Here is a 21,115-nt window from a genome sequence, read left to right on the forward strand (position 1 = left end):
AATTATCCTTAATACACACCTATTACAATATCAAAAAGGGGCAAACATCAATTTGAAAAAGTGCTCCACGAGCTTGAGAATTGTCCTTATGCACACCTATTACAATATCAAAAGGGGCAAAATAGGATATTGAGAAAGTGCTATGCATGTCCGAAAACATGAAGGATATTTGCCTATTTCATCTATATTTTCTACCTCATTTTCACCCCAACCAATTTCCAACAAATTCAACCGATTTCCAACAATTTCAACCAAGAACTGATTGTGTTAACAAACTTCTTTTTTTGGGTATGGTGACGCTCGTTGTGTTGTGAAGTTCATTGTCGTAAACACTTGTGTTTTTTGAAATCAACAGAGCTCACAAACCATGGTTAATTACTCTCAGAGAGTATCATGGTTAATTACTCCCACGCCATTTACAGGCATGCGCGCCAAGAGAGAGAGAAATGCATTAGAAAAGGAACAGGCTTTGCATGCATTAATTGTACTATTCATGGTTTATAAGGAGTTACTGATCATCCCCATGGTCTTTCCTCACAGACGGACCGTGCCTCGAACTTAACAGACAATGGCACACTTTGATCAGGGGAATGCTTCATCTCCACCGTCCGACATCGAAGACAAAGAGTGGTGATGAGCATTATGTAACAAAGTCATACATAGAGCATATACTATAATACTTGGCTTGGGCCACCAAGTAGTTTGTTACTATCCCCCTGCTCTACAGGTAGAGCAAACCAGGATGTTCAAAGAGCCTTTTGAACTTAAAATAATTTCTTCTGCAAATTTCAGTCACATTCATGGTTTTCTTCATGGATAAAACATCGCCTTACTTTCCAGATATTCATCAAATAATTAGTTTTTTATCCTTTTTGCCAATACGATAAGTTCCTCGCATCAATCAGCCAATCTCCTGATTTTAAACCTGTAATGGTTATTAGTATCTCATCCCTTTCAAACCACTAAAAATCAATAGTGGCACCCACCTCAGGAACTCCACAAGGGGCAGCGGGGCTTATCCTCAGTTTGATCCTTAATAACAGTATCAATTTTCCAACACAAATATAACCCACTTGGATATAAGCAACATCCAGAAACTAACAAAAAAACCATGCTTCAGCTACTGGTAACAAAACTAATGGGGCACATTTCTGTTATTAGAAATATTGCATTAAACATTTAGAATAGAATGGCAACCTCAAAATAGGCAAGTCTACTTAGCCCAAACGGCATTTTATTTTATTTTACTTTATTTTTGTGCCATTTATTTTCTTCCCCATAGGATACCTAAGTTCATATCTAGGACTCTTTAGTACTCTACTTATGCCATACAGCATATCTATGGCCAGAGGTTGCTAGTTTCCACTCCCTTCCACTTGGGCACCACAATCCATCCCCAATTTTCATGCAAACCTTGTCTCCTATCATTGCACAATAAAGGTTATGATGGGCTTCCAAAATTCGTATAGGCGAGCGACTATAAATGCCTTGTTGTTTCCTTATATCCATCTGCAAGAAACAGGCCAAAGCTAAGAAATGATCCCAAGCTCAAAATACTAGAGTAGTCAGCATGACCCAAAGCTCAAGATACTTGAGACTTAAGACGTAAGTCCAAGATCCACATCCTAGGTAGCTACACTATGAAGATAACCTCAAAATGCTTGAAGGCAGAGCTATAGCCCAAGCTCAAAACATTCAAGAATTAAGATATCCCATGTTGAAAATGCTAAGTGAATTTTCGGCACTTTTGGCTTACCAGTTTTACAATTTCGTGGTGGATGGAGTCACCCCAGTCATAGAAATGGTCATAAAATACTGTCGGTATTCCAGGATGAGTCAATATATAGGCGTACCCCTGTATGTTGGATTATTTGTTAGACAAACCCTCAGAGATGGGACAAAAAGGGGAAATATCCAGTATGGGGAGCATGAATTCAAGAAAGAATAATACAACCAATGGGCTATAGAAAATCATTGGTCCGTTGGGGTCATTACTTTCAATTAAATGATGGACAGGGATAGAGAGTGGGACTTAACGAAACACCCCAATGCTGGGTCCATCTCTCTTGACCGTCCATCATTTCATCAAATGATGGAATATCTTCATCCATCATCCTTTGGGTTATAATATAATTTTTCATAAACTTAACAGAGAAGAAATGCTCTCTGTTAATGCAGTTATTAAACAACATAACTTCCATATATATGAAGACCATGTGCTAATCAAAGGAAGTATAACTTACCTCCATAATGTGATGAGAAGGGAAAGGCCAGTGTCCCTGAAACATTGAAATGGCCAAGAGTTATATGATAGGATTATGTGTCCAACTTTGGCATCACAGTTAAGAAAAAAGAAATGGAAGCCCCCCATAATTTACCTGAGTCGATCCTGTATCATGGTTTTCTATAAATGTGACAGCCCTTGATGGCCACCATCCAACTACTCCAGGTGGCTTCCCTTGGGCATCACGTAGCCGCCAAAGTTCTCCCTTCACTGCTTCCTTTTCATGACAAAGATGATAGTGCAGCATATCTCATTAATAAGCAAGCTCCTTTGTGGCTGCTTCTTCATGAAAGAGAAGTGTAGTCCAAATGACTGTGGAATATGGAACTCCAAGTCTACATCTACCATCCTTTCAAAATAAATGATCGATGGTTGGAGATTAATTACAGTGGGGTCCAAAGGGACTTCCAACCAAGTAGAATTGATGTCCAACCCTTTGATGGAAAAGTTAGGGCGATCTAACTTGGAGTACCACACACCAAAGTCCTTGACCTTTAGTGTACTCTCCCCATTATCTGAAACAGTAATACCTGAAGGATACCCTTTGTCGTGAAATCAAATGCTGCACAACATCCCCCTGTGTTGTCTATCCAATTGATGATTCGCTGTCTGTGGCTGTCTGTACCAAGTAAAGGCAATATCAGACTGTTTCTACTTCCCACAGTCCAACAGAACACACATTAAAACCAGGACAAACAAATAGGGTAAGTGTCTCGTGGAGTAGTATTCCTATCCAACTGGACCCAATAGATGTTCTGGATCCCTCTCAGGCCAGCAATAAATAAGTAAGCTATAGAAAGATGCAGAAAATATCAAGGTAACCACCAGTTATTTTATGGGTATTTGATAAAATAAAAATGAAACACAACATTCAAGTACAGCAAAATAGACAAATAGCGAAAAAGGGAAAGTGGCAAAGGGAGAGGATAGTTTAAAAGGTGATTCACAACATTAACCTATCAAGAGGTAAACTGAGAGGGGACCACACCACTAAATAGCAACTATACCTTGATTGTAATCCAACTGAGGGCAGTAATTGCAGGAATCCCAATATTCTCCAACAGAGAAAAGAGGCTGTGCCTTCTCAACATATTCTTTCACATACTTTGCTGCATAGCTGATAGTTGTGCAATATAGTTAGGAAATGAAGCAACTCCACGAGATATGACAATTAGCAACAATTAACAGCAATACATTCATACCCTTTAGCAAAATCAAAACGGAAATCCTGAAAGCCAACCCTTTTGCGAAGCCACCTCAACCATTCAATAATGTCCTTTTGGACAAACGGTTGGGTATGATCTACATTTGGAACTCCATTGAAGTTGTCGCCTGTGCTGCGATTCCCCTAAAATTTATCATGAAAAATTGCAAGCTCGGTAGAAACTAGAAAAGAATACAAGACACAGATCTCATTATACAGATGCATTGTAAGTAAAAATTTTCTGAACTTTTCTAATTCCATATTCCCAAATTATTAGAGCAAGAAACAAGTCTTCCAAACACGCAGATGTATCAATCATATTACTCTGTAAGACAATGTCTGACTGAGCGTACGGCCCTTGATAAAGCTGAATGGCAGAACAGGTTTGTGTAGCTGACCACAAATATTTGGGATAAGGCTCAGATTATGATGATGATAATACTCTCTAAGAAAAATCAAAGGCCCTGCAAGCCTTTGATTGAAGATGAAAATCAGTTCAAGTGGCATTAAAACCTAACAATATGATTCTACATATGACTGTCAATCTTTATATGTATGTTGAAACAGCAGTTTGTAATAATGTAATGCCACTGTGCACGACATATATATTTGGTATCTATTATTTTCAATTGGACAATACTGGCGAAGGGCCTAGAACAGGGATAACATGCATAGACCATGGATCATATGACTTGGTCTATTTGTATGAGCATACACAAGGATTTTGTGATGATATGGATGAGCATAGATCACTGTATGGAAACTGGAACATTTTATACAATCTGATGAGTTGCCACACATTAGGAACATAATGAGTTAACCATAAATTGGAAGATTACAAGTATTTCATGTGTGACATCTATTTTAATGACCATAAGTACAGCCAGTATTATGTACTCATGAACCGTCCATGACATTTCACATTAAGCTCAAGTAGGGTATCAGTTACTGTGTAGTAGGTTTTGAGACATTCTTGAATTACCAAATAATGTTTATGCTTGAACCGAGAAAGTACATGTCTCTAGGATAGTACAGAACCTCTAAATCAGAGCACTGCAAGTGCCCCAAATCTTTCATCAAAACTGTGACTGCAGCAGAAATTTGCTGGATACATAGAAGTCCAATAATTTCAAACACATGACAAAAATATACATTTCTCAACCAGAGGTAAACTGTCACGTTATTGATGAATCCGACATGAAAGGTTCTTTAAGAACAAATAATATACTTAACAGTACAAAATAACTTACCAGACCACCAGAACAAGATGTGACAGATCTTTCATCCCATGGCAAAGGAATGCCATCATAACGATTATACATGCCCCCATGTCCCTTAGTCGTCCCAATACGATGATTTATAACAATGTCAGCCATTGCTCTAACCTTGTGTTGCTGCATTTTATAGAGTAATGCTTTCAGTTGATGCTCTGAACCATATGTTGAGTCAAGAGAGTAAAGGTTTTGAGGAAGGTAACCTGAAAGGAGAGATGAGCTAAATATATGATCACGGAAGGTAACATTAAAGGTAAAAAGATGACAAACATGATACAACGCTGACCTTCTCGTGAGAATGAATGGGTTGCAGGAGGCAACCACACTGATGTAAACCCAGAGTTCCCAATATCAGGAACTTTATTTTCCAAATTTTGCCACCAGTCATATTTGTGGGATTCCCAATTAAAACCCTGTAAGCCAGAATTCTCAATGATCAATAAAAGAAAAAGGCAAACTTTTCGAATGCAAGCTTAATCACAAACAATCATCAATTTGGAAACTCGGACTCATATGAACAGCCTTTATATAATGGTCAACTCTAGCCAACAGCACACTGAAACCATACCATATCATGCACTAAAATATGCTCGACACATATACAAGCATACTTATCTATTTTTTACCATACAAACAAACCACATTCATCTTGCCTTTCAAATGCAACACAAAAATTACTGACAGGTACAACAATAATCAACAAATCAACATTTAGGGATTAAAATAGTTTGGATATGGGAAATATAAAAGGAGAGAAAGAAGGTAAACCAAACCTAATTTCAACTTCACGAACTGTTTTTTGTCCAAAAGCAGGAAAGGGTTAAAAGAGAACTGCACTTTTATAATGTTGTGTGAATTATTTATTTATAAAAATAAATTAAAAATTATTTATTCAAGGTTTTGGGTTCCATAAAAAATACTTCAAATAATACAAGGTAGAAAAGTCTTCCCATGCCTATATGCGAAAATGAATGGCGATTTCGCCTACCTTCATCACCGTCTAAATTTCATCGTACGGTCACGATTGTCCGGTAGTGTTTTATTTTTCATTATTTTTCTACAGATCAGAATGACCTGAAATTTGGAGGGTATGTACATCTTATTGAGGCGCATCTAATAAAAATATAAAAAAATTATCCGTAAAAACATTATTGACCAAAATACCCCCGAAACTTTTTGGGAGTATTTTGATCAAGTTTTTCGAATAAAATATTTTTTTTATATTTTTCGAAGATTCCCTTATTTTTTATAAATACACACTCCAAATTTCAGGTCATTCCGATTTGTAAAAAAAAAATGAAAAATGAAACACTACCAGACAATCCTGACCGTGCGATGAACTTTGAACGGTGATGGGATGGACGAAATCACTGTTCATTTTCGCCTATAGGCATTGTGTAGTGTTTTCCATACAAGGTACATTGTCTTTTTGGAAAGAAATGAGACAGGGCGAAAAAACTTAAGATCAAAAGGTATTCCAAGCTGTCTAGGAAAGTTCTGTAAAGAAATGAGAAAGGGCGAAAAAACTTAAGATCAAAAGGTATTATTCCAAGCTGTCTAGGAAAGTTCAAAGATGAATATAATGTATTGTCCTTGGAAGAAATGAAAAAGTGCAAATAAAATTAAAATCAAAAGGTATTCCAAACTCTCTAGAAAGTTCAGAGATGAATATCTTAAAGTGGCCCTAAACTGCACCAAATCTGGACAATAAACCATGAAAAATGAATCTCAAGCAAACTTTTCTCTACATGACAAAGGTTTGCATTTCCTTGTCCACATATATTAAATTGTTTTTAAATAAAATTTAACAGAAAACTGGAAGCAGCAAACTGTAGGAAAAAAGGACAAAACTATAGCAGAAAAAGACATATTAATTTCAACAAATAAGATACATATACAAACTCACCGTCCAGAAGGTCAGTAATCTATCAATGCGGATAGAAGAACAAAAAAGTTCAGAAAGAAAAGAAACAAAACCAAATAAAAAACACAACATGAAGATACTTATATGTGTAAACATTAAACAAAGACACTTATATGTGTAAACATTAAACAAAGTTCCCAATCATGGCCAAAGCCAATAATACAGAATAAATCTTACACTATAAACTTGGTGATAGAATATACATAAATAAACTTTGTACTAGAACTTAAACGCTTCAGTCCTCAACAGTCATGATCACTATGATGGATGCATAACTTATAATATTACCTGTAAAAGAACTTCTCTTCCTTCACGTATCACTCTCTCGCCTAAAAAAGCCAGTTGAGATTATTAATCCATATCAGAACATTAATTCAGGATAAAACATTCAAATGTCTAAAATCATACATCAAATTTGTTTTACATCTCCAAAAAATAAAATGAAGACCATAAAAATCAAGATGCGGATGTATGTGTGAGTATCAAATTAACATGTTAACAAACTATAATTACCCTCTAGCATGGCAGCCAAGCCAAAAGTTTAGTTGCCACTGTATATCATCTTATACTCAAATTTTTATATTTTTCAATAGAAAATTTTGAGCATTTAGATTTTAATCCAGGAACCAAAAGAAAATGGAAGTTTTAAATTGTTTATCGATCAATTATATGCTTGAGGTAGTAGATATAACATAATCATAGAAGAAGCTTACTTTCTGATTTTCCCATGTGATTTTCTTGATCAGGCATCTGCATTCAAATAAGAAAGGAAGGAAGCAAGTCAATAATCAAGACCTAAATTTTTGAGCCAAAGCATACAGAGAAAACCTTAATGCCCCTTCAAATCCATACAAGAAAAGATTGAAAGCAGATTAGAAGCATGGAGGATAAGGCCAAGTCTTACAGGATTCAAATAACCCATATCCTAGGGTGGTTCAGACAAACGATTCTCCTTCAAGTTCAGACTTCACAATGGTGATAGGAAAAAAAATATTCCTGAATCCATGATCGACATATTATGTAAGACTTTCCATTCCAGTAATTTGATATAAGTCCGAATTACGAAAACATGAATCCAAATTATATCATCCAAGTCTGATATGCATTAATGTAAGATTATGACTGCACATGAAGGATAACGGATCAATATCTTCTACAGGATGATCAAAACTTCAAATAGGACAGCAGGGAACAAGCATCATTTCAACAGGCAATATTAGTCGCTGCCGCCCAAATTGATCTGGGGATTAATACTCAAATGTTCATCCAGAATGCTCTGTCAAACATGTATTAGCAGTAAAATGAAACAGATTAAGAATTGAAAAAGAATGCTCCACAAATGAAACAGATGAAGAACTGAAAAAGAAAAAGAGAGGAAGAAAAATCAGAGAAACAGTGGGCGTGCCTTAGAGATCTCAACACAGGAGAAGGGGAAATGAAAGATTTGGATCCCTGAAATGATTGACTTGGAGCGCGAGGCCTATAAATTGAGGTCGAAAAGCTGAAAGATTCGAGGGCACCCACCGCTGAGAAGAAGTATTCCAATTCACCATCCCTTCAAATTGACTAGAGCTTTTCTCCATCACCCTTTCTATATTCGCTTTTTGTAAATGGGAATCCAAATCAGTCCACACCCGTGGAGTATGTGTAAGATTTCTGGAAGAAGAATAAGCGTTGAATTTGAATAATCAAATGGAGAACAGAAAAGAAACCAACCTTTTATGGGTTTGAGGGAGCTGAAAAAACGCGTGGGATACCATTCCAATTTTGAAATTTCCAACCCCAAAGCCTGAACCTTCACTCTCAAAGACCTCATGAATTAAGGAAAACACTATCTCTCAAGCGGCTGTCCCTGTTTGTGCGGGAGCATTTTTATTATGATGTGGTTTGTATAGAGCCTAGGCTCTAAACAATCAAATTAGAGCCAAGAAATGTAGTTTTGGACGCTTTTGTGATAGCATTAAAATATATTTTTATCTTTATTTATAAAATTTAATGCTGAAAAAATAGTGTAGATCGGCATGAAAAACTTAAAAATTGGCCGTCTAAAATATGTTACAAAATACACTATTTTTAATTTTTAAATCCATTTTTTTCTTATGTTCATGTATTTTGATGTCGAGATGATCAATTCGAAGATATTTGAGCACCAAAACAACCTCTTCCAGTGGAAGTTTTGAGGTAGGCTCCAATTTGATTGGGCTCTATATAAACGTTTTCCTTTTTATTATATTGGTTCCCTTGGTGGAGTCTATGGTCCTGCAAGAACATTTTGTGTCCTTACTCTCTCGGTCAAAATTGCCTGGCAAAATTGTCCAGGATTAGGACAATTTTTTAGATTTATAATCCTGAGTCCACCTGGGAACATACGCGTAACTATTTTAAGAAAAACTTTGATTTATAATCTTGAGTCCACCTGGGAACTACGCATAACCATTTTAAGAAAAAATTCGATTTATAATCTTGAGTCCACCTGGGAACTACGAATAACTATTTTAAGGGAAAAACCAAGTTTGAAATACTCATATATAACCATCACAACTTAATCTCAGAATATTTTTCACGTGCATTTGAATTTTTTCAGAGGCAGATCAAGTAAGAACTTGACGGCCCAAAAAAAAGTGTTTTCAGATTCACGTTGTAGCCTTGTTCGATTTGGTTGAAATAAATGAAACAATTCTATACTTCGGCCAAAGAAGACTTAAGAATTTTATATAAATAAAGCATATATTTATGCATTAAAGTATATTGAAATAATAAAAAAATTTAAAAAAATCCAAAAAAAGAAAAGAAAAGACAATCATGTGTTTCAGCTGAGACAAATTAGACGGAAGCAGGCCTAAGTAGATGCACCGGAGCTTCCCTTCGCTTCTATTGAGGCTGAAAATCTAAAGACTTCGGCATCTTTGGATGAAGCAAATAAAAAATGATAACATTACTAAAAATGAAAATACATAACAGTTGGGGTTTATCCGAGGGAGTGAATAAGGGAAATGGGAGCACAGAATCTTTTTCCATTGCTTTTTTTTATTCCTGTGCAATTTGGTGAGTGCCATGCCCCCTCGCTCTTCAAAAGCGGCGGCAAGCGCGTGTCTCTCTCTCCCCTTCGATCTTCAAAAGGTTCGTTTTTTCGAAATTCGAATCATGTGGAAATCTAAAAGATTTCCTTTCCCCAGGGAGTATGCTATTTATTTACTTCTTTGGACAAAACAAATGCTAGGATATACTTTGAATCTCAAATTTTGGAAATGTAATATCTAATATTATTAAAAAGAATCTCCAAAATAAACTTTTTATATATTAAAAAAGAACTATTGTCTTAAGATTGAAAAGAGGCTGTCCAATTTTTAATGGATTAGATCTAAATGCCACAAAACTCCAAATTGAAATTTTTTTCTTTTGAAATAATCATCTTGTAATGCTTATGTGGTTTTAAATTAAAAATATCTTTCTAAACAAGTTTTTGAGTGAAGGAGTATACATACAGTCTGTTCCTATAGGAGCATAACATACTGCTCACGTGGAAAAGTTGGGTGCCTCCTTAAATGGAATTGGGTGCAAAAGCAGTGGGATGGGGACAGGGCATCTCATACGAGCCATTCTTGTATCAACGGTGCTAGGCGAGCCATGGGCCAAGTCCAGCAGCTTTGCAGGTCCCGTAAAAATAGCATTAAAATTTTAAAAAATTGACAACTACTAGCAAGAACGAAATAGATTTACGATTTCACAACTTATTAAAATGTGACATGTATTGATAAATTTTTTGGAAATTTTATCTATACATCGAACTTATTTTGATTTCCAGAAGTTTTTAGAAGTGGGAGTTGAACATCCCACTTCCATGTTCGATTTCACAATGTCGAAACCACCACATGGAAGTGCGGCCTTCCATACAGTACTTTTTTTATGTCAAAAAATATCTCTTTTTGGAATACCACCCTTCCATAAAAAATGATGGAAGGGCAGTCTTCTCTATGTTTTTTGCGAGACTCCCTCTAACTCCAAATTCTTTGGTGTGAAACGCACCTTTAGAGTTTTTTTGTTGCGGAACATGCATTCAATGGTCCAGAATGGAGTACAATGAGTTTCATAGGATCGTTCATATTCTAGTTTAAAGATTACAGATTTGCCAGTCAAGTTAAACATACCAATATCAATAACGGAGGGGCTCAAAGTTATCGCAAGCACCGCCACCCCATTTATTGTCACCCTGAGTATGTATGTAGTGGTTTGAAAATGATGTCCCCTGACTAGCTTACGTTGTGGTTTCACACCATAAACGTTAGTATTAGTGGCTTTATCATTGTCATCATCATCGTATCCACCTACATCCCCCTTTAGTGGTCTTATCATCGCCATCATCATCTCCTTCTACTTCTCCCCTTGGCTTCAACTTGTACTCTTCTTACCTAGAAGTTGTGAGGTTCGTAGCCATTTAAAAGCTTTATGAGAGCATGATCCAAAAATATATAATACATTATTGAGTATATTTAACTTGGACTGTAGGGCATTAACAATGCTTTAGACTCGCATGAATTTTGATTGGCTATAACTTAATGTGAAGTTCAAAACCCGTAGTCTTGGGCATCATGTAAGCACAATTGATAAGGGTTGCGATGTGGGGTTGTCCCTAGATGAGGTCAGAGATATGTCTAGGACAGTTGACAAAGAGACATGGATTTGACCCTATGTGTGATGGATAACTTGAGAGGACAAATTTTAACTTCTCATTATTACCATCAAGCATGTACACTAGATAGTCGTATGAAAAGCAACTATTTGGATAAGGGTGTATGACGTGTATATGTGTAGAAGAGATGGCTCCCAGCAACACTGGATTGTGTTGGAAGGACCCATGAAGCATAATGTTGAAATGAGTCATAAACTTGTCCTCAGGGAAGGACCTGTAATCCATGGTATATGATCGTATCTTCTCTACTTATTGACTGACTTTGATGGTCTAATTATGAACCCTTATAATAGGCTGTGGGTCATAGGATTGGTTGGGTCAGTTTGAGAAACTGCAGTGAGATGCAGTCTCTATAGAGGATGAAGTCTTCAGCGTATTTGTCATAATCTTAATTCTATAGATCCAATTTCCATCGAACTTTTTTAGATATGTTTTAATATATTAAAATAAAATTTTAAACCTCTCTAAGTATTTTATTTTATTGAAATATGATTTTAAATAGAGAAAACTTAATTTCTTGGATTTATTTTCATAAAAAATAAATAAAATATTTTGAGGTTTTATAAAAATTATTTTATTATCGGGAAATTATGTTTAAGGTATTGGGGGCCCATTGAGTTTATTGGGCCCACTATATTGTGGGATGTGAGGCTCACATGGCCCCCACCTCCTCCATACTTTCCTAAAGTTGAAAGATGACAATTATGATATTTTAAGAAACTTTTTTGTGTAAAGATTTTGATCGATTTCAAAATAGAAATGTGTAAGAACTTAATTGTGATTGATTTTACAATAGGATGGTGTAAGAAATTAATTGTGATTGATTTCAAAATAGGAATGTGTATAAATTAATTTTGATAAATTGATTGTTTTCTCTACACAAAATATTTAATGGGAACGGAGTTATGGAAACTGATAGATAAGGTTCGACTGCATTCATCTAATTACGATGGCTGATTTAAAGAATGAATGTTTGAAATCTCATCACCCCATAGGTCTCCAAAATCAAATGTCAAGATTAAACCTCATGATGATGACAAAACTCTAACCCTAGCAACCGTAACCTCTTGTATATAAATACTAGCTATAGGGATTTTATTTCTTATTTCTCTCCATCTTTCTCTCTCTTTTTCTTTCATCCAAATTAGAGTTTAGGGAAGAGTTAACCCTAAGGGGTGGCACGCCCAAGCCACACAAGCTCTAGCCCTAGGTTCTTGCTTCATGCTCATGAGTTAAGCCTTGGTCAAGGAAATCCCATGGGATGCTCTCTAAAGGTTTTGCTTAGGTTTTCTTAATTGTGAGATGTGTTTTTAAACTAAGATTATGTGTGCCATCGGTGGAGGAGATCTAATTTGGGGTGTCCAAAGTCTTCAAGGATAATTTGAGGCAAGGTACAATATATTTCACATTTTATGTTTTTGTTGCTTCTATTGTGTAATGTTCAATTCTACGTAATGAATGTAATTTCATTTAATGACATGCAAGTGAGGGGGTCTTATTCTTTCATTAAGTGTCAAAATTGTATTTTGAACACGTATATTCACTCGATCATCCAATAATTTGTGCAATAGTTCCTCATCATTCACAACCACTGTAACATCTAAACGATTAAGGAGCACCATCTTTAACGGGTAATACACCAATAAATTAAGGAAAGTTACTTACATATCGTTTTAGCCATCAGATATGATCGTAGGTTAAATTACACATCTCTTTTTTTATTTTTTTTTGTATAGTTCAGTGGAGAAGACATGCCCCTACTCGTTTTTCATATTAATTAACGAGTTAGTTTTTTTGAAGGTGTCTATGTGTTTGGTGTCAATAGGATTGAGAACCACAACATCGTAACTAGGTATGAGGATGCTACCACGACGACCCAACCCTTTTCCTAATCCACATCTTGTACTCATCTACAAATTGCCCCTCCTCAGTCACTTCCTAAGTACGACTCATTGGTTTTATAGATGGTGGGAATTTTGACTCTAGGCACTCCATTTCCGACACCTCCTATCTAAGTAGGGCTCACTGGCTTTATAGATGGTGGTGATTTTGACTCTAGGCCCTCCATTTTCTACAGTTGGGTTCATTGGCATGTAATATTCGCTATTGGCTACAGTGAAAGAGCTGGTAACATCATAAAACCAAGAACAATTGTTTCATGCGGGCCGGACCGCATTTCTACAATATACGGTCCCGAGGGATAAAACATCCATCTTAAAGATGGATGCAATTAGGTGGTCCATCTAAAAACAATTGTAATTAACGGCCCAAATGCTTTATTGATATAATTATTATGTTTAGTTTTCAATTTTATTTTATTTTTCATATTCATGATCTCCATTTTAAAGATTGAATTTTCTCTAAAAATTAAGATCAAATTATATTTTAAAATATATTTATTGCAGACTTGGCAGCATGCTAACCGCGTCCTAAAATCAATTTGCAATCACCTTCATCATATGCTTCCTTATCACTTTACAAAAGCTAGTATGATGTTCATATGCTTTGATACAGGCTTGGAAAATTAAAGGATCAATTCGCCTTTAGGAAAGTTGCACGGGATCGATAGTGCATGCCTTTTTAGTAAGGCGCATCTTCAAATAGTATGAAAAGATGTTATTTTAGTATTGGAAATCTTCGCGATGACTTGAAAATTTATTTTTATTTATAATTATAAAATTTAAAGCTTGAAAAATAGTATAGATCGAGCATATCTATGAACACTTGAAAATCTTGAAAATTGATGATCTAGAAAATTCATTCTAAGATACCTATTTCCAATATTTAAAATCTATTTTTTCTCATGTCCATGCATAGATCGAGCAGATCCATGAACATTTGAAAATCTCAGAAAATTCATTCTCAGATGCCCTATTTCCAATATTTGAAATCCATTTTTCTCATGTCCATGCATCGTGAGGATGAGATGATCGATTTAAGGATTTTTGGGCATCAAAACAACCTCTTCTAGTGAATTTTGGAGGTGCACCTTAATTTGATTGTTTAGAGCTTCACCCTTATATAATTTTTTTTTCCAAAAATAATGTAATTTCAAAATTTTATCTTTTAGAATAGTTAACGGGCCTTGGCCGTGTTGCTGACATTTGGGCCGCACTAGTGTTGAACCCCATGTTATGCCCATGGGCTCTAGCTAGGCCGGGTAGGCCCCAAAATATTTGTATGGAAAAGCTACACCCATGATTTGAACTATTTAACATCTTGTCTATACTTTGGATCTAATTCCAAATTGCCTAGCATTCTTTCAATCAAAGTTCAAATGGCCCGTTAAATGACTCATCAAAGTGGCTTTGAAATTTATCAAAATAGTTCAAATGTTAGGTCTATTTTGATAGAATTTCCCAATGCTTTATTGTAATGACAACTGATCTGGTCTCTTTGGGGGATTCAATTTCAACTTTCTTACTATTATTCAGAAGTGGATTGACAAATATTCCCATCTTCTGAATGGAGGCCTCCACCTGTGCATCGGTATGAGTGTAGTTGATAGCACCCTTATCTAGGAGTTCCCAGATGATGTGCTTTAAGCTCTAACAATTTTGAGTGTTGTGGGTGTGATTTCTATGGTATCAACACCATCTGGATTTATCTTTAAGCTCATACTTTGGTTGAACAGGGTTTGGAAGAACAATTAATCCCGCTTACAAGATCTTAGTTAACATTGTAGAGAGAGGGTGTTGCAATGGTGGAAGGTTAACTTCTAGAAAGGGCTTCCTATATCCCATGTTGCATTATTACTGAGATCTTAGTTAATATCGCAAAGAGAGGGTCCTACAGTGGTGGAAGGTTAACTTCTAGAAAGAGCCTCATGTATCCCGTATTTGCGTTATTACTGAAGTTGAAGTTATTGGTCTTACCAGTGCCCTTGGGATGATCATTTATCTTTTGAGCTTGGAGTGGAACTGGTGTAACAACAATTTGGCCTACCTGGACAATAGAATTATTCTTTTTATGATTGTTGTTCAACGAATAACAATAAAAAAGATACTTGATAAAATTTCGCACTTTCTCCTTGGGATCGTGCCATCTTCAAAAGCAAAGGAGCCGTAGTCAACACAGATTCATGCATAAACATGATTTCAATTAACCGGACAACACTCCATCGCAAGATGAGAAAGCTGAAAATTTAGGGGAATCTAGACTGGGTGTTATGGTCGTGGCCAGTAAAAATCCTCAACAGGTTGACCACCTCTCGGGAATGGGGCTTGACCCAAAAGTTTTTTTTTGGTGGCTGATTTAGTGCGGCGAGAGCCCCTACTTTTAGTAGAAATTGAGCCTAAGACATAAAATCAAATTATCGAGTAGTAATCAATTAAGTTCAGGTTCTTTTCCTAAAATTGGACCATTTTTCGACTTGTGCGTGTCATCCTTGGGCACAGGCCATGTTCATCTTTTCTGTATCGTTCCGATTTTAACGGAGGTCTCCGAAGATACAAGGCTTGTCCCAAAACCTTCTCATGCATATATTACATTTTCCGTATTTTTTGAGGGTTGGTTTGGCCGAATTTTTCCTGTCCGGGCCAGGCTAAGGCTTCGTTATTGTGAATTTGGTATGGTCCCAAGCCTAGCGTGGGCCTACTAACACTGTAGAACGATCGAGGCGGCCCAAAACGAGCCCATTTACAAGCCTGTTTGTCCTCGGATGAGATTCAAGGTCCCTAAACAATTTTGAATGCAAGTTTAAACCCTATCACTGAAAACCATCACTCCTCTTCCCATCGGCGATGGCCTTTACTCTAGAGCCGCTGCAACTCGATGCCCCTAAACCTCCAAGCCCTAAACGCCTCAAAATGACCCCTTCCACCACAGATGACGAGAACGCATCAGCTCCCAAGAAACGCTTCAAAAAACGCAAAATCGCCATTTTCCTTGCTTACTGTGGTGTTGGCTATCAAGGCATGCAGAGAAACCCTGGCGCCAAGACCATTGAAGGTGACCTCGAGCTCGCCCTCTTTAGAGCGGGCGCAATTGCCGAATCTGACTTCGGTGACCCGCGTCGAGTAGATTGGATGAGATCGGCTCGAACTGACAAAGGAGTGAGTGCCATCGGCCAAGTGGTTTCAGGACGTTTTTTCATTGATCCACCTGGTATGATCTCGCGCCTTAATGCTCATCTTCCTGAACAAATTGTGGCTTTAGGGTTTAAGAGAGTCACTTCTTCGTTTAATGCAAAGAAGTTCTGTGATCGAAGAAGGTATGTGTATTTGTTGCCTGTTTTTGCTCTTGATCCTAGTGCGCACCCTGATAGAGAGGCAGTGGCCGCGAGCTTGGGTTCAGATAATGAGCTTGTGAAGTGTACTGAGTGTTCAGAGCGTGGACGCAAGGTGCCTGGTGTCATGGGCCATGGCGATGGTAGGGTTACGGTTTCTGGTGATAAGGTTAAGGTTTCAGAGAGTAATGGGGATGCTGCTCAAATTAGGGAAAATAATGAAGGTGGTGGTGACCAGCACACGGTTTCTGAGGAAAATGGAAGTGGTGCTCAGATTAGGTTTACTGATGATGATGATGGAGGCGCAGGTGAAATTAGGGTTTCTGAAGAAGAAAGAGGTGCCTGTGAAATTAAGGTTTCTGAAGGTGATGGAGGATCTAATGAAACTAGGGTTAATAGACGTACTATTGAAACTAAGGTTTCTGAAGATGAAGTTGTAGGTGCTTCGGGCCTTGAAATTAAGGGTTCTGAGGTGGAAACTAGGGTTTCTGAGAATGATGCTGGTTTCACTGCATTGGGAACTGACAATGGTGTTCAAGGTGAGCTCTATGAAAATAGAAATGGTGTTTCTCTTTCAGACAGTAGGGAAGGAAATGGTAAGAACCTGCAGCACAGGGTGTCTGTAGACTCTTCATTGAAAAATGAAACTGAAACTGAAATCCACATCACAGGCGATCAACCCAGAGATGGGGATCTATCAAATGGAGTGACCACAGACAACACTGGTTTCATTTACAGTGAGGAGGTAAAGGAGAGATTTAACAAAATTCTCAAGCAATATGTGGGGACTCACAATTTCCATAATTTGACAACTCGAACCAAGGCAGAATGTCCATCTGCTTTTCGATACATTTTATCATTTGAAGCAAATGAAGTTGTTACAGTGGATGGTATTGATTTCATCAAGTGTGTGGTTTTGGGTCAGAGCTTCATGCTCCACCAAATTCGCAAAATGGTTGGGCTTGCTGTGGCCATTATGCGAGGATGTGCTCCTGACTCCATGATAGCCACTGCTCTAAGGAAGTGAGTATTCTGGTTGCATTGAATCAATTCTTTTTTTTGTTTAAGTGAATGTACTTTGCATGAATTACCTTTTTTATGCATGCTTCAAATCTAATCTGTTTTGTGGTACCCTCAGATTAATCTATTTACTAATCTGAAATTCCTTTTCATGGTTTTTTTTGATAATCTATCAATGGATGCATTGAGCCAATCCATTCCTCCCAATGCCATTCAGGTTGGATTTTTGAATTAAAATGCTCATCTATTTTTTGGCTTCTTTGAGTCCAATTTCTTCCATGAATTTGCTCTTTTTGCTTCTTTGAAATAATGCAATTTCTGGTATGTGCGTGAAAAAAATCAGAATTTACTTGTTTTTGGTTGTTTGTATTGGCGTCTTCTGTTCTTTTTTGTTTACTGTTCTTTATTGTATTAAATCCATACCTCTAATGTCTATTTATCTGTATCAATCTATTCCCCTAAATAATAATGCTGGCCAGAAAAAATAAAAAATTGATTGCAAAACAACTCATTGATGACCACCTTTGGCCCTTGTGTCTGGTCTGAGAATTTGTTAACCAAGTGATGCTTTCTCTACTGATTGGTGAAAACTGCAATATGTGAAACTTTCCAGGGATTTGAGAATCAATGTTCCAACTGCTCCCGAGCTTGGGCTGTTTTTGGATGAGTGTCTCTATACTTCATATAACCAGAAATGGAGCGATTCACATGAGGAATTGTCTCTTAAGGATTATGCAGTGCAAGCTGAAGAGTTCAAAATGAAACACATATATTCCCACATCGCATCTACTGAACATAAAGAAGGTCTTGTTGCCCTTTGGTTGCACTCTCTGAACCAGAGGAACTATCCCGATTTTCAAATGGCAGGGATAGACGGAGGTGGAGGCTCTGAAAGCATTGCAGTTTTAAAAGGTGAAGCAGTTGGCTAAGTTGGTTTTGTTAAAATTGGTCTCCACAGATGACGTCTATGATTTTATTCAATGGCTGTGTTGTTCGTGTATGGAAATCCACAGTTGATTTTTCCTCTGTTTTTCCGCCTTTCCTTTTGTATCTTATTTTGTTATGTTTTTTGTTTCTTTTCATGTTTGCTTGTCTAGTTCTGTTATTTAGTAGGTTTCACCAATACAGCAGTTAGGGTTATTCTAATGCTTTTCCCCCTTCTTGTGGAGCACGTACTTTCAAGAACCACATACTTTACCCACTTTGAGAACGGGTGGCAGTATACTGGCATTGGAAAGCATACTATTCTTGATCACATGCGATATATGTTAATGTAAATTGTAAGAAGCATAAAGTTATGGCCTTATTGAATGTAATTATTATAACTAATAATTCACTGTTCCTATAAAGTTATTGATTATAAAGGCTCCTTAGTTGTTTGGCAATATTTATATGAGATAGAATTATCGGTTCTTTAAAGTTATTGATTATAACGGCTTCTTAGTTGTTTGGCAATATTTATATGAGATAGAATTATTGGTTCTTTTCAATATAACATTATCTCCTGCAAAACCCGTTTTTTAATTTATCACGTATAACTTCATGCAATTTTATTGGGCCCTCGTGTTTTAAGACCGAAGCTCTCAGTTCAGGCCTTCAAGTTTAAGCACCCTTGCCTTCTCCATCTCTTTCCTTCCCTACCCCGAAGTTCTCTCTCCATCTAAAACCATAAACAGAGACTCTCTATCTTCATCTGAAAAGCTGACCCAAAGTTCTCTCTTTCCCAGCCCAAATCACTCTAGCTCTCTCTCTCATCATCCCAACAAACCCTCCCCTTCCCCAACAAAACAAAAAACCCACAAAAAACAAAAACTTTTCTTCCTTCCGTTCCTCTTTGTCCCCTTTTTCTCCCTTCCCCTCTTCTCTATGATTTTATTGGACTGTTAGGTGCAGTGCATAACAAAATCAGAGAAACCACATCTTGGTGGTCTCCTTCTTAAGAAGCATTCGATTCAGATCATGATGAAAAGAGGAGGATGTCGCAGTAGAGCTTTGAATCATCAAGGTATGATTATTTTGTTCACTCCATCGAAATAGGGTTTCAACCTGCAAAAGTAAGAGTTAGGGTCAGGGTTTATTCTGGAATCTGGTATGGAAGGTTTTGGCATCATTTGTGCTTTGATTCTTTATTGTCTGCTGCGAAAATCCATGCTCTGTTTTGGTCGTGAAAAGTGATAAATTTGATGAACTTTTGGTTGTTCTGGGAGCTTTAGAGTTTGGTTATGGGAATTTATCAAAATACACCTAAGAGATCAACTATATAACATGTTATCCGTATTTTTTGATTTAGCTTCGAAATATTCATAAAAATACACATGACCATTAGTTGGAATATTTGAAAAAGGATAAATTGTTAGACTGTTGAAAGGTTAGGTATATTTTGATAAATTTTCCTTTAGTTATTGATTGGCAACAGAAGATTCATTCATGTTTGTACCTGTAATTTCTACTGTTCTTCATTGTTTGAATTATATGTATGTGGATTTTCAGTTTGAGAAATGCAGATTCGATGAATTTGGGGCTTCCGTTTGGTTATTAATCTGTGTTCCCTGATTTTAGGCTCTTGGATTTCTGTATTGACCTAATGCATAGATTGTTGGCGTAATTTTGTTAAGGGGGAAAATAATGATTTTCCTTAACTTTGGACCATATTTTGGGCAAACCATAAAATGGGAGAAAAGCTTGAAATTTGTGAATTTTGTCTACTGTTGGAGCAAGCCTGATGAAATAAATCAAAATATCATCATCACCATCATTTGAGCCTCACCCCAACCATTGGTGGTCAGCCACACAAATGCTGCTCTGCTATTCCACTCTAAAATAAATCAAAATAGAGGTGCTAAAATTGTCAAATTTTAGTCTATATTTTGATTTCAATTTCAGAGATGCTTGTTAAAATTCATCTTATCTCTATGTTTATGTTTTCTTTTTCAATTTTTTCTAAAAGCCCTCTCCACTATTGGGAAATTTGGTGAATTTTTGCCAACTTGAATGGTAATCTAGATGGAGTGTTAGCAGACATTGGGTCCCTAGTGTCTACTAGGGTCCTTTGATCTCCATCCTATGCCATTTTGGTTTAGTCTTGAGTCCTGCATCTGAATTTCAGAAAGATTTTGCCAAAAGTGAAGTCAATGTGTAATCTTGCAGAAAAGAGGCCGCAAGTTTGAGAATTTGGAATTTAAGCATTCGTTTTATACAATATACCGTAGTGGTATTCTACATCAGAGTTCATTTGTTTGATAGTTGCTTCATTTTGATATAATGGAAGAGTAGAAGCAGACCCTTTATTCTCATTTGATAGTTGATAAATTTGGTCCATGAACAGTGTGATTTTGCTCATAATCTGTCTCCTGTTGTATTATTAGCTATGTTGAAATTTTGGTTATCGTTACAATGCTACCCACTCTGGTAGAATTTTGTATAAAATTGTCAAACTCTTTTTTTTTTTTTTTTTCCAACGACAGTGTGTTTTAATGTTTTGGCTAGACGTAC

General features: G+C 36.7%; 2 protein-coding genes and 1 non-coding gene across 10 annotated transcripts; 1 reads left to right on the forward strand and 2 right to left on the reverse strand.

Moving 5' to 3' along the window:
* Positions 1–1,049: 1,049 nt before the first annotated feature.
* On the reverse strand, positions 1,050–8,782 carry AMY2 (alpha-amylase-like 2). 8 transcript variants are annotated; one of them, XM_088845731.1, is made up of 15 exons: positions 8,403–8,782; positions 8,092–8,286; positions 7,844–7,962; positions 7,591–7,682; positions 7,400–7,436; positions 6,975–7,015; positions 5,049–5,175; positions 4,739–4,965; positions 3,487–3,632; positions 3,292–3,401; positions 2,815–2,903; positions 2,379–2,501; positions 2,244–2,279; positions 1,757–1,855; positions 1,050–1,509 (listed from the first exon to the last, which is right to left on the reverse strand). In XM_088845731.1, the coding sequence occupies exons 4-15, from the start codon at positions 7,606–7,608 to the stop codon at positions 1,318–1,320; spliced, it is 1,245 nt and encodes a 414-aa protein (XP_088701857.1). In that variant the 5' UTR covers positions 7,609–7,682; positions 7,844–7,962; positions 8,092–8,286; positions 8,403–8,782; the 3' UTR covers positions 1,050–1,317. The 8 variants fall into 8 exon arrangements, with proteins under 8 accessions (XP_088701857.1, XP_088701858.1, XP_088701856.1 ...); XM_088845732.1 differs by having other exon boundaries at positions 3,487–3,621; positions 7,815–7,962; XM_088845730.1 differs by having other exon boundaries at positions 7,815–7,962.
* Positions 8,783–15,685: 6,903 nt separating this feature from the next.
* On the forward strand, positions 15,686–19,008 carry LOC18424232 (uncharacterized). The gene is made up of 2 exons (XM_006828822.4): positions 15,686–17,626; positions 18,237–19,008. The coding sequence occupies exons 1-2, from the start codon at positions 16,119–16,121 to the stop codon at positions 18,550–18,552; spliced, it is 1,824 nt and encodes a 607-aa protein (XP_006828885.1). The 5' UTR covers positions 15,686–16,118; the 3' UTR covers positions 18,553–19,008.
* Positions 15,726–15,828, reverse strand: LOC148780360 (U6 spliceosomal RNA). Its single transcript, XR_016041811.1, has one exon. It is a non-coding gene; the product is annotated as a U6 spliceosomal RNA (small nuclear RNA).
* Positions 19,009–21,115: the final 2,107 nt, after the last annotated feature.

The sequence above is a fragment of the Amborella trichopoda genome, chromosome 9 (assembly GCF_054954075.1).
Source record: "Amborella trichopoda isolate Santa Cruz 75 chromosome 9, AtrichopodaSantaCruz75HAP2 v2.0, whole genome shotgun sequence".
Taxonomy (NCBI): domain Eukaryota; kingdom Viridiplantae; phylum Streptophyta; class Magnoliopsida; order Amborellales; family Amborellaceae; genus Amborella; species Amborella trichopoda.